At 38.0% G+C, this 14,382-nt stretch overlaps 1 protein-coding gene and 1 long non-coding RNA gene across 2 annotated transcripts in view; both read left to right on the top strand.

The window, feature by feature from the left end:
* Positions 1 to 643: 643 nt before the first annotated feature.
* On the top strand, positions 644 to 4,716 carry foxa2 (forkhead box A2). The gene is made up of 2 exons (XM_062040515.1): positions 644 to 942; positions 3,097 to 4,716. Exons 1-2 carry the CDS (start codon positions 871 to 873, stop codon positions 4,339 to 4,341), a joined length of 1,317 nt encoding a protein of 438 aa, XP_061896499.1. The 5' UTR covers positions 644 to 870; the 3' UTR covers positions 4,342 to 4,716.
* A 1,602-nt stretch (positions 4,717 to 6,318) lies between these two features.
* Positions 6,319 to 14,382, top strand: part of LOC133645667 (uncharacterized) — a 32,278-nt gene continuing 24,214 nt past the window's right edge. Inside the window, exon 1 of the long non-coding RNA XR_009825172.1 lies at positions 6,319 to 6,475. This is a non-coding gene — a long non-coding RNA (uncharacterized LOC133645667). The remainder of the gene's footprint in view (positions 6,476 to 14,382) is intronic.

Here is a 14,382-nt window from a genome sequence, read left to right as displayed (position 1 = left end):
TTATTTTTCTGAATGCAGTTTTGAAGAAAGAGTGATTCCAGCAACAATAGTCCACATTACAATGAAATATTTGTTATTCATATTTATTATATTGGATTATTTGACAATTAATTTTCCATTTTAATGCATTTTTCCACATTAGGGTGACACTTTATTTTATTCCAGAAAACACTAACTATATGTAAAACAAATAAAAAGTACAAAAATCAGCTGCTAAAACAAGAATTTGAATGCAAAGTTAAAGGAAGAGTGCTTCCAGTAACACAAGTCAACATTAGAATTCAATGTTTATTATTTATATTTACTGTATTGAATAGAGTTGAGCGTTGTTTAACATGAAGATAAGTTAAGATAATGCACAGTGGCTCAGTTCAGACGTGCAGAACAATAAGCACAGAATGAAAAGCGCCCCATGCAAGATATGGAATACATAAAGGTGTTCCTTTAAAAGTGCATGCAGGTGTACAATTGGGGTGGATGCACGGGGAGGGCTTGGTGGGGGGGTGGGGGGGTGTTGGTGGTGCTGGAGGGGGGTGAAGTTTGAGGAGGCTCACGCCTAGGTGCGAGGAGATTATTCAAATAGGGCCCAAGGCGTACAAATGGGGATTGGAGGCTTGGCTGGCGCACACTGCTATATCACTGCGTCAACTGGCTGCAGCCAGCGTCATTTCCAACTGCGCTCGCACTGCTGACGTATTGCGCGGCTGCCTCTCCTTTTTGTGCGCCACTTGGACTTGGAGGCACACGGCAGCCACATCAGCGGTGCATGCACCGGTGGCCCCCAGTCGGCGGCGGTATATCCGAGAGACACTTCTGGCTGCTTTTCCTTTCTCTTTCCTGTGCTGGGAGACGCTTGCTTGAAAGTCCTCCATGATGCTCGGAGCAGTTAAAATGGAAGGACACGAGCACACCGACTGGAGCACCTACTATGGCGAGCCTGAGGTGGGTACCTTCAATATATATTTCCCCCCTCTTGTCGAAAGCCGATCCCATTTTATACAACTCAATATTAGCCCTGAGATAATATTAACTTTGTGATCAAATATTGACTTGAGGCGCCTCCAAATCCTCCCCCATCTCCGCGCCGCGCGCTATCCTAACAAAGTTGCTTGACATGTAGAGGAGGAGGAGGGGGACAACTTTTCACTTGGATTATAATTTTAGTCTATATACCTATCTTCAGCAAATCACACTAGTTTTTTTCCCTCTCGTGTTTTCACTCGACAAACAGCAGACATGTTTGATTTGGGGGAGCTGATTGCTTCAAATATTTGGGATGCGCTCTTGTGTGCGCGCTCCTCTGGTGGCAATGTAGGCATTAAATGTAACTTTCACAACAACCTGCATTAATAGCAGCTTTCTGAACAATACACCCGAATATGTTTTAACACATGTTTAATACTACTTTAATACATCATTGTAATACCAATTAATTATTGTATAAGTGCACCATTTAATACCACATAGACACACAATGTATTGCAATAGTATCAGTGCACTAATACCACTGTAGTGCACTATTTAATAAATACACAACATGCATTTTAACAGTATCAGAGCAGTAATATCACTGTTTAAAATATTAAACGATGATATGCGTGTACTGATACACAGACGCAACATGCTTAGTATGTCAGTGCACTCACTGTGCACTATCTATAACAACATGCAATTTAACAAATAGGCACTAACTGGACATGTGTTTTACAAATGCCAACTATATGTGATACACCACTGTTTAGTAGTGACAGTGCACTATTTAATACCACAAACACAACACACATTCTAAAATGAGTGCCCACATGCCACTGTGCACTATTTAATACAAACATGCAATTTAAGAGTAATACCAGTGCACTATTTAATATGCACTAACCTAACACACATTTTAAGTGGACTATAGGGGATGCCACTGTTATGCACTATATTCAATACCACTTCAGTGCACTAACCACTGTTTTAGTGTCAGCGCACTGACATAACATGTATTTTGTAATTTCACCTACGATTGTTTAATATAAGTGCACAATATATGTCTTATATAGTAGTATCACTGCACCATTTAATAACATTGAAAGAGCATATGTTAGCATTACTGCAATATTTAGCAATACATAGTGCACTACACCGTCATCAACGCACTAAAACACTATTTATTGGTAGTATCAGTGCACTATAACACTGTAATATCAGTACACTATTTTAAAACAATCATTTAAGAGCAATAATCAGTGCATGCATTTCACCCCGTTAAATATCATTGTACATTAACACTGTTTATTGTTATCAGTGCACAACAAAACTTTGTTTATCAGTGCACTATTTAACATCATTGTTTAATAGTATGGTATCAGTACACTATAACATTGTGCACTAATACTCTATTAAACAATATATACTACTGGTGTTACAGTGCACTGATACTAATAAACAATGATATTACATTTTGCAGTAATACTATTTAATATAATTGTTTAATAGTAGCATCAGTACACTATAACATTGTAGTATAAAGTGCACTGAAACTCTATCAAACAATGATACTAAATAGTATTACTGCAAAATGTAATATCATTGTATATTAGTATATGTTACCACAAACCAATATAATTGTTTAATAGTAGAATCAGTACACTATAACATTGTAGTATATAGTGCACTGACACTCTATCAAACAATGATAATAAATAGTATTAGTGCAGTTTTTTATTGTTTATTAGTAACAGTGCACTGTAACACTATAGTAAGTGACCTATTCAATATTATTTAATTAGTGCACTATAACACTGTTTAATATTAGTGCACTATGTGTACCTGTATCAGCGCACTATATTACACTGTCTATTAGAAGGAACACTGCACTATTTAATAGCATTGTTTAATAGTAGTATCAGTGCACTATAAGTTGTAATATCAGTACACTAAGAAATTCCACTGGCAAAACAACATGCATTTAAGTAGTAGTATCATAGTGCACTGCTAAAAAGCAATAACAAAACATGCATATTGGTACTATAGCACAACAGAAGTTGTATTGCTTATTATACTTCAAAATGTTTTTGTTACTAAATGACATTTTCCATTGATCATCCACAGTGTTACACCTCCGTTGGCAACATGAACGGCGGCCTGGGCCTCAACACAATGAACACTTACATGAGCATGTCCGGCATGAGCACCTCCGCCAACATGTCCGCCAACTCCATGAACATGTCCTACGTCAACACCGCTATGAGTCCCTCCATGACCGGCATGTCGCCGAGCACCGGTGCCATGAACGGCATGGGCGCGGGCATGACCGCCATGAGCGCGGCCCTCAGCCCCAGCATGAGCCCCATGACCGGGCAACCGGCCTCCATGAACGCGCTGACGTCCTACACCAACATGAACGCCATGAGTCCCATCTACGGACAGTCCAACATTAACCGATCCAGAGACCCGAAGACGTACCGGAGGAGCTACACGCACGCCAAGCCTCCGTACTCCTACATCTCGCTCATCACCATGGCCATCCAGCAGTCCCCCAGTAAGATGCTCACCCTGGCCGAGATCTACCAGTGGATAATGGACCTCTTCCCCTTCTACCGGCAGAACCAGCAGCGCTGGCAGAACTCCATCCGCCATTCCTTGTCGTTCAACGACTGCTTCCTCAAGGTGCCCAGGTCGCCGGATAAACCCGGAAAGGGCTCGTTTTGGACTCTCCACCCGGACTCGGGGAACATGTTCGAGAACGGCTGCTACCTGCGGAGACAGAAACGCTTCAAGTGCGACAAGAAGATGCCCGGGAAGGACTCCGGGCGGAAGGCGGGAGACGGCTCGTCCCACAGCAGCTCGGAAAGCTGTAACGGAAACGAGTCGCCGCACTCGAACTCGTCTTCCGGGGAGCACAAAAGGTCCATGACGGACATGAAGGCCGGACACGAGGCGCTGAGTCCGGAGCACGCAGCCGCCGCCGCCGCCGCCGCCGCCGCTGCCGCCGCCGCAGCAGCAGCGGCAGCCGCCGCGGCCTCCGCCTCCTCCCCGCAGGGTCAGCACCTCCTGGCCCAGCATCACTCGGTGCTGACCCACGACCCTCACATGAAGCCGGAGCACCACTACTCCTTCAACCACCCCTTCTCCATCAACAACCTCATGTCGTCGGAGCAGCAGCACCACCACCATCACCACAAAATGGACCTAAAGACATACGAGCAGGTGATGCACTACTCGGGCTACGGCTCCCCCATGCCCGGGGCCCTCTCCATGGGCTCCATGGCGGGGAAGGCCGGGCTGGACACCTCCATACCGGACTCCTCTTACTACCAGGGCGTCTACTCCCGGCCCATCATGAACTCCTCATAAAAATGACTTTTACCTGTACATTTGTAAAAAAAAAAAAAAAAAAAGAAAAAAAAAAAGAAAAAAGAAAAAAAACGCAATATAGAATTTGTGAACAATATGTATTTCACATATTTTGGACGTTTCTCATCGTTTTAGTTAGCCTGATTACTTCCCACAGGATATTGTTGAAAACTTGTCTGCAGCATGCAGAAATGGACTCCAAAGAAAATGAGCTGTAAAAAAAAGAACTTCTGCATAACTGACTTTAAAAAAACACCAACAAAAAAAACAACAAAAAAACACATGTTTTTTTTCAATCATTTGTGTAATTCCTATTTATGGCTTGTATATGTGTATTCTTGTAGTGACAAGAGCAGAATATATATTAAAGTGTTATTGGTCATGTTTTCTCAAGATGATGATTCGCTGTGAAATTATTACATAATGCACACGTCTTCTTAAAGTGGCCATGCATCCTCATGATAATAATAATAATAATAATAATAATAATAATAACAACAATAATAACAAGAATGATAATATTAATAATAATAATGACATTTTTTTGTTATTACTAGTATCGTAAAAAAAAAGGATCTATCCAAAATTAAATACATATAAATCAATAACACACACTTTAGAGTATAGTTAAACAAGCTACATTATAAGCTGTCATTAATAGCGTACATATTTTTTAAATAATGCACATTTTACGAGGTTTACATGCAGTTTAAATTCAATCTACATGAATTAGTGCCAGGATTCATAATGCATACACTAATGAATCATGCTAATATTACATATAAACACATGGACATTTTTTTTAAAAAGCAGATTTACATGCTAGTATTGTTAAGTTGAATGGAATGATCCAGCAAGTCCAAAATGCACTCATATTATAACATTTATTTTTTTTCTCATAGAGTGGCATTTTTTTTATTAACGCAATGAGCCTTTAGCATAAAAATGGTAATAATATCAATATAATCATCTCGAGTGTTTGGACCCTAACCAAAATATACAGTAACAATAATAATAATAACAATATTTGCTTATTCAAAACAACTATATTTTAATGTCATATATGTATATGTTTCAGACAAATAATAATTTAATTGAGAACATGAGAACATTGCAACAACCAATTGCAGCTGCAGGCTTCTTGCACGCCATGCACATGCGCATGAGAATGCAACGAGATGCAAACTTTCAGTCATTTGGATCGTGCATGTTCGTGCACGGCAGTAACATTTTGTTCGGTGAATATAGTAGAAGTGCTGTTTGTCACACAAATCAGCCTCCCGTGGCGCAGGAGAACTGTTGGGGAAAAGGGCTGCTGGGATGTGCTGCTCTAACTTCTCCATCTGGGCCTCCATTGTCTCCTCCTGTCTAAGTTGCAAAGTGGTGGGACCCTCCCATCTTGTTAGATAAGACAGTTGAATTAACCGCACCCACAGAGTCTCCACAACAAGCACACCTCCCTCATGGCGAGCCTATATATGTGATACAACACCATAGCCGCTCTGCACCTGAACAGGTAGTGCGTAAAAGTGTGCTTTTATTCTCTGGACCCCACTTTACGCATCCCACTTTAAACAGAGTGATCTGCGAATAAACAACTCCAGTAAACAATGGAGTGGAGGCTAGGCCTACGTATATAGGAGAGTACACACACACACACACACACACACACACACACACACACACACACACACACACACACACACACACACACACACACACACACACACACACACACACACACACACACACACACACACACACACACACACACACACACACACACACACACACACACACACACACACACACAATTGCATCCAATATGTAAACTCTGAATAGCAGCTCTGTAAATTTACACAGACATTAAAATTGCCTCTATTCATTTTAGACATATCACGCTAAGCTGATTTTTTTTTTATAGCTCACTGATCGATATCTCTGTAAAATAATCATTTTTTTAACTAGCAGGGCAGTGAAATCTTTGCTTTGTGCTAAAGTCAACAGTGACTGAGTTTGAGCTCAAATAAATGCCGTGATGTCTGCAGCCCTTTGCAGAAGGCAGCAGACATTAAAGCTTCCACAATGGGCTCCTGCATGTGTTGGGCTTCACAACAAGCACCGTTTTGCACAGGTAGGGATCTTTTCCTGACATTTCTAAAAGGGGTATAAATACATCTTGTCCTCTTGAGAGACATATGGATGCATGATAGCAGCGCATGGTGGTGCATGAAGGTGGTGGGTGAGCATTCTCTACAAAGGAGACTGGATTTCAGAACAAAGCTGACAGGATTTGCAGCTTGTTGCACTTAAAGGATTGAGAGGAAAAAAGCAACCAGAATGCAATATGATGTGTAAAATAATAAATGGTAAGGAAGCATGCATGGTGCATCATATGTTTTTGTATTTGTGGTGATTTAATGATGCGTGGTGACTTATTTAAATGAACAAATATTTAATTTAACAATCTCTTTATATTTTGGCAATGTGCATGATTTACATATTTGTTGCTCTGATCAAGCATGCATTGATCACATCCATTTACTTTAATATTGATCACATTTGTAAATACAACATTCTGTTTCATACTATTATGATCATCTGATTAATTGTCATTATTTTAAAATGTTAAGCATTATTAAAAGTTAGGGTATAGTAAGACTGTGTATATACAAGTTGTAGATAAATATTACTAATATGCGAATAATAATAACAACAATTGAAAAATATAATACATATTAAAAAACATTATAATTAATTTTTATTATTATTATGATGATAATAATATTTATATTTCTCTAGTAATACAGCACTTGCCTATAAACAATCCTATTATACCTATACCTTTTAAAAGTTAGTGTTTAGTATGGTTGAGTATAAGTGATGCATTATTTAAGACATAATAATCATTCAAATAATAAAAACATATTATAATAATACCAATAATATTTGTTGATATTGTTGTATTATTATTATTAATATATTATTATTTTATAATTGATCAAATAATACAGCACTTGCATACACACTCTTACTAAGTTTTAATAATGCTTAGAAACATAATTAAAACAATACTTATACTACTAATAAAATATTATATATACTATTATTTATCCAATAATTCAGCACTAGCATATAAACGATCTTTAAACTAATATTTAATAATCTTTAGCTATACAATTTTAATAATAATAACAATAATAATAATAATAACAATAATAATAATAATAATAATAATAATAATAATAATAGAAATCATAAAAATGCTAATAATAGTGGGAGGTTTTCCAATAAATCAATCTCCTATTGGAGCCTCTATAGTGCACTTGACGAGCAGAAGATGGGAATGGCCTTTTACAAGTCTACTAGTTCAAAGGTAACTAACCCCAATCTGTAGTGAAGGACAAAAGGTCACATCATTCCACCTCCCTCATCTTTTCATGGAAAATAAATAAATGAAATAAATAAAATAAAACGCTCCTCATCTCCTGATGCATGCACCATCCCAGACAAGTGTTGTTATAGCAACAAAATAAAGCCTCGTCCAGCCTGTTGATCCTTTTACTCTGCTAACCTGATTTATCTGCAATTCCCATGCAGTTGCATTTGCATATTTCTCCATGAATGCCTTCAAATTAGACCTCACAGCAGTCGGGCCATTATACAGGCATGTTGTGTGTCTTTTATTGATGGTAAAATAAAGCCTGTCTGTATGAGTAGTATGATTATCATCTTCTGCTGCCTGCACGCCTCCAAAGTGAGACGTTCTCCCTGCAGCAATGCATTTCAATGCGTTCTAAGCCTTTAACGCATCCACCCATGGGTGTTAACTGAGTGGAGCAATGCCACCAATCCCAATTCATATTTTCTTTGTTCCAAAAATATTGAAGTCTTAAGCTAATTGTTGTATATAAGGATATGCATGGCAGTGGTGTATATGCATGTCATAAAAGTCCGAAATATAGATGCTTTCAGGCACATATGTTTGGGTGTTTGACGCACCTTTCAGTCCAAAACCAGCCGCAGCCCGCCGATTGGAACACCCAAGTCGAGCTGTCTCCATGGCAACAGCGGGACACCGGTCCAACAAGCTGTAATTCTGTCTCAGGCTTTTGCAAGGGAGTGACCGACGAGGCCAACTTAACTCCTCTTTTAGGAAAAAATACTCTTAATCCGATATCTTAGCAGGGTAAACTGTCCTAGCTCGCTTTATTAAAGGCACCGCAAGTCAAAACGATATAAGCCACCCAGCAGGCGGTCTGCATGTCCATCTTGCAGCCGTAAAAGCGTTTCTTCATTATTTCCCCCATTGATTAGTTTCCTAACTTACTATTTAGTTTTCTTGCATTTTAAACATGAGCCTAATTTTTTGATATGCATTTACTGACTTAATTCTTACTGCTCTATGTGCCTTTAATTGCCCCCTGGAGACAAATTAAGTTTTATTTAAACTTAATTCAATTTAAAAAAATGTAATGTGAGGGGGGAAAACACAAATTATAAGGGCCGAACTATAATTGTAATATCCATCCATTTTTTACCGCTTATTTCTCCATCCATCCATCCATTTTCTACCGCTTGTCCCTTTTTGGGGTCGCGGGGGGTCGCTGGAGCCTATCTCAGCTGCATTCGAAAATCATTAACATTATGTTTTAGTTTTGAACGGATCTAATTTGCCCCGCAAGGCATAATAATTACACTTGTAATTACAGGATTTCACAGGATTATTTCACAGTAAAATAATTAAAAATCTAAATGTACTGTAACCTCATAACAAATTACTGTAAAAATTACAGTACCCTTATATTCAGCTGTGTTTAACTCCAAAGTAAGTAAGAAAGCAATGGAATTATTAGCCAGTAATTTAGTGTGAATGCATGATTTTTTTTTCTTTTCTCATTGTATGACATTATTTATTCATGATATGATATGTTAGAATTAGAAACGGATATGTGATGTGCTAACTTTATTGTTCGAAATAAATTATAACTATAACCATTATTTAGTATTACTGTTCTTATTATTATTTTACACATTAAAATTAATTGTTGTGATACATTTTGTTTTTTAGATCATGATTTGCTGCAATATATATTGCATATTTATTTACTATAAATATTAGGGGTGTGGGAAAAAATCGATTCGAATTCGAATTGCAATTCTCACGTTGTGCGATTCAGAATCGATTCTCATTTTTAAAAAATCAATTTTTTAAAATTTCTATTTATGTATTTTTTAAATTTTTTAATTTTTATTTTTTATTTTTTAAATTAATCAATCCAACAAAACAATACACAGCAATACCATAACAATGCAATCCAATTCCAAAACCAAACCCGACCCAGCAACACTCAGGACTGCAATAAACACAGCAATTGAGAGGAGACACAAACACGACACAGAACAAACTAAAAGTAGTGAAACAAAAATGAATTTTATCAGCAACAGTATCAATATTAGTAACAAATTCAACATAGCAGTGATTAAAAATCCCTCTTTGACATTATCATTAGACATTTATAAAAACAATTTAAAAAAGAACAATAGTGTCACAGTGGCTTACACTTGCATCACATCTCATAAGCTTGACAACACACTGTGTCCAATATTTTCACAAAGATAAAATAAGTAATATTTTTGGTTCATTCAATAGTTAAAACAAATTTACATTATTGCAATCAGTTGATAAAATATTGTGCTTTACAATTATAAAAGTTTTTTACAAAAATCTACTACTCTGCTTGCATGTCAGCAGACTGAGGTAGATCCTGCTGAAATCCTATGTATTGAATGAATAGAGAATCCTTTTGAATCGGGAAAATATCGTTTTTGAATCGAGAATCGCGTTGAATCGCAAAAAATCGATTTTGAATCGAATCGTGACCCCAAGAATTGATATTGAATCGAATCGTGGGACACCCAAAGATTCGCAGCCCTAATAAATATACAATATAAATGTGCTTTAAATAATTTAAAAGAGAAAGATATAAGGAACATGGGGTTGGATGGATGGATGGAAGGATCCAAAATTAAGATGAAACACTTGAAAATATGTATCTTTAAATAAGATAGGAATATGTGTAACACATCTATATTACTTAAATAATAAATATGATGAAATGTGTTATTGCCAATATATTAATATATAATTTTATGCTATGAATTGCATTTAATTGTGTAAAAAGGACTCTTCAACATTTATTCAGGCTTAGAGTTTACACTTTTACATTGAACAAAACCGACAGGTGTGACATTTATTTTGAAAATCTAGACATATGAGGGTCATCTTGAGGATGTGTTGGGCTGGCAAGGTGTGTGTGTGTTTGAAGGGCAGACAGCGGTAAAGCGAGAGAGAGAGTAGGATGGACAGGGCGAGAATGCGGCTGCTGACTGTGATGTGTCCGAGTCTCTTCTGACATGACTCTGTGACATTCCAGTGTGGGACTCCTTCATGTCGGGGTGACAGGACGTGCGAGAGAGAGAGAGTGAAACAAGACAGACAGAAAAAAAGGGAGTGAGAGAGGTCCATCAACAATGGCCATTGAGTACTGGGGGAGGCAGCAGCTGGTGGGACATGCAGTGACCTACAGGCGATCTATTGAGGCCAGCATGGGGCGCCTCTCTCTGCCTTGCTGCTTTTATACGCTTGGAAGTGGATGGATGGTCAGTATTTATCTTTGTGAAATATTGCTACATGCAAATGCTGCCTTTAGAAAAACATAGAGTGCAATATATAGACCAACCCTGCAAACTGGGTGTAGCCCATGAGGTGCACACGCTTGATGCTGTTCTTTGGCATTTCCCAGCAGGCCTCATGCCCGCCTTTGAGATCAAGCATTGCGGGTAAAGCTAGCATATAAACTCAGCCAGTCAGCGACAGGGTAGCACCAAATTCTCGGCCCCCACAAGACTCCTAAAGCCCCCCCCCATCACATCCTAATCCCAACCTAGCCGCCCCATACACATACACTTGTTATGTTTACGTGCACTAAAAAACAAATTTTTGCATTGATTTGGTTGAAACCAGCTTTTTAAAACACATGTAAAAAAAAAACTTGAATTATATTTTTGACTTTTTAAAAACATATCTAGTAAATATCTGTATAACCCCCCAAATCATTGAGTTTAGTTTTTAATTATTTTTTTTTAACAAAAAAGTGAATAAACCAAATCTAAGTGGGCAGAATATGATTTTATATAATCATATAACCTGTCATGACTCACTTAAATATACATCTGTCAAGTGTTCCTTTACTTCAGAATGTATAGAATAGACATTATCTGATACATATAGGATTATCATCAAAACAATACTTTAATTAATTATTACTATATTATTAATAGTGCATCTCCTCAGAGTTAAGTCCCCCCCTAAAAACTAGTAACAACTCTGTTTGAACTTTAATCGTGGTTCCTTGAACACACTACAGTTATGTGCAATGAGATGCAAAAGTGAAACTTGTACTTTCTACTTGCTACTTTCTTCCATTTTGCCACAAGTAGATTTATTATATTTTTAAATTTCTTCTATCCTCGTCCAAAAAATGTTGGTGCTGTGTGAGAATGCTTAAAGGTGAGCCTTGATGAAGTTATTACGTCCGCGTTGAGTGAATCGTTCGAAGTTAGGTTTGTTGCTATCCAGGTTGTACCATCCTTTTCGTATTTTTGAAAGGGATTTTAGGTAGTCTTAAACAGTTTTACTTTGATTCAATCAACCTTATCAATTTAATGTTTATGGCTACACATATTTTGTATTAACATTTATGACTAGCTGATTCATCAGTGGCTACATACGAAACATAATAATGCATCATCATTATTATGATTATATTATTAGTAGTGCATCTCCTGGGGGTTAAGTTCCCCCCTGTCGTTAAAACTTAGTGATGCCTCAGTTCATCACTTCAATTTAGGGTCATTGAACACACCAAAGTTAATATGAGTTGCAAAAGTGAAACTTGTACAAAACTTTTTTCTTTTCTGCAATAGGTACATTTTGTTATGACCTGTGCCAACATGTGATACCTTGTTTTGGTATTGTGTTGTATTCTTCCTGTGTTCAGTGTTTGTTTCCGTTTTCAGCGTTCCTTCTTCTTGTCTTCTTCCTGTGGGCGTGCTGATTGCTCCGGTCCCCTATCCTAATCAAGAGGGTTTATAGTCCAGTATCACCTGCCTCTTGATGCTGGATCATTACTTTTTGTTGTCTACTGTTCATGCATGGTGTTATGTGAGTTTACTTCATAGCTACATGCTTATGCTTCAAGTGCACCCCCATGCTGCACTTGCTTGGCTTTATGTGAATTAAATATACTTCTTACCTGCATGCCATATTCTATCTCCGCATCTTGGGGTCCCAGCTATACCACAACAATGCCACGGAAACGTAACAGAGGCCGGATCATTTTTAAAATCAAAGAGAGTGCAGCGTGGGGTTGCACCTGAAGCACAAGCATGTAGCTCGGAAGTAAACTGACAATGACTTCCCACAGGAAGTAGACAAGAGGAAGGAGCCCTGAAAAATGGAAACAAATGCTGAATACAGAAAGAATACAACAAAAAAACAAAACAAAGGTATGACCTAGAGTGACAGGTCATGAAAGATTTAGTGTATTTTTACCTTTTGTCTACCACCTCATACCAAAATGCATTTCATTCAAGCAACCTTATTATTAAACGTTCACGGCTGTGGAAGAAGACGGCACAGAATGCAGGACGTTGTTTAGCTCTATATTTATTAGATATTTACTAGGGCTGTGAATCTTTGGGTGTCCCACGATTCGATTCAATATCGATTCTTGGGGTCACGATTCGATTCAAAATCGATTTTTTTTCAATTCAACACGATTCTTGATTCAAAAACGATGTTTTCCCGATTCAAAACGATTCTCTATTCATTCAATACATAGGATTTCAGCAGGATCTACCCAAGTCTGCTGACATGCAAGCAGAGTAGTAGATTTTTGTAAAAAGCTTTTATAATTGTAAAGGACAATGATTTATCAACTGATTGCAATAATGTAAATTTTTTTTAACTATTAAATGAACCTAAAATATGACTATTTCATCTTTGTGGAAAATATTGGACACAGTGTGTTGTCAAGCTTATGAGATGCGATGCAAGTGTAAGCCACTGTGACACTATTGTTCTTTTTTTAATTTTTTATAAATGTCTAATGATAATGTCAATGAGGGATTTTTAATCACTGCTATGTTGAAATTGTTACTAATATTGATACTGTTGTTGACAATATTCATTTTTGTTTCACTACTTTTGGTTTGTTCTGTGTCGTGTTTGTGTCTCCTCTCAATTGCTCTGTTTATTGCAGTTCTGAGTGTTGCTGGGTCGGGTTTGGTTTTGGAATTGGATTGCATTGTTATGGTATTGCTGTGTATTGTTTTGTTGGATTGATTAATTAAAAAAAAAAAAAAAAAAAAAAAAGAAAATTAATAATAATAAAAAAAAATAGATTTTTTAAAAATGAGAAATGATTCTGAATCGCGCAACGTGAGAATCGCGATTAAAATTCGAATCGATTTTTTCCCACACCCCTAATATTTACAATATAATAGAGTGTGAAACTAATCCAAAATGTGTATGTGTGTGACTATGTGTAGCGGAAGTCCAAGGGGGCAAGGCAAGCTCGGAGGTCCGTGGGCAGGTGTGAGGTCAAGGGCAGGAGCGAGGTGTCCGAGTCCGTGTCCTGGCGGGAAGTCGAGATCCAATGAGGCAGCTAGGGAACCAGAGGGAATACGGGGAGACGAGACACACAGCTCGTGACGCGGGAACCGAGGAATGCTGCTGGAACACGACACAGGACAACACACAATGAGCACAGAGGTGGGGAAACACGGAGAGAGAGAATGAACATGGAGCTAGATAAGTCGGCATACTGTACTGGAATAGGTCGCTACGTTCTGGCCGGAACGCAGGTTTGCACTGGCTTAAGAAGCCCAGGAAGCTCATCAGCGACAGGTGTGTAGAGTGCTGATTGATTGCCGATTGATTGCAGCCGCTTGCTGCAGCTGGAGTGGTGCGCTCAG

This window comes from Entelurus aequoreus, linkage group LG03 (assembly GCF_033978785.1).
Source record: "Entelurus aequoreus isolate RoL-2023_Sb linkage group LG03, RoL_Eaeq_v1.1, whole genome shotgun sequence".
Taxonomy (NCBI): domain Eukaryota; kingdom Metazoa; phylum Chordata; class Actinopteri; order Syngnathiformes; family Syngnathidae; genus Entelurus; species Entelurus aequoreus.
Note: the sequence above shows the minus strand (reverse complement) of the source record. Positions and strands in the feature narration are given on the sequence as shown.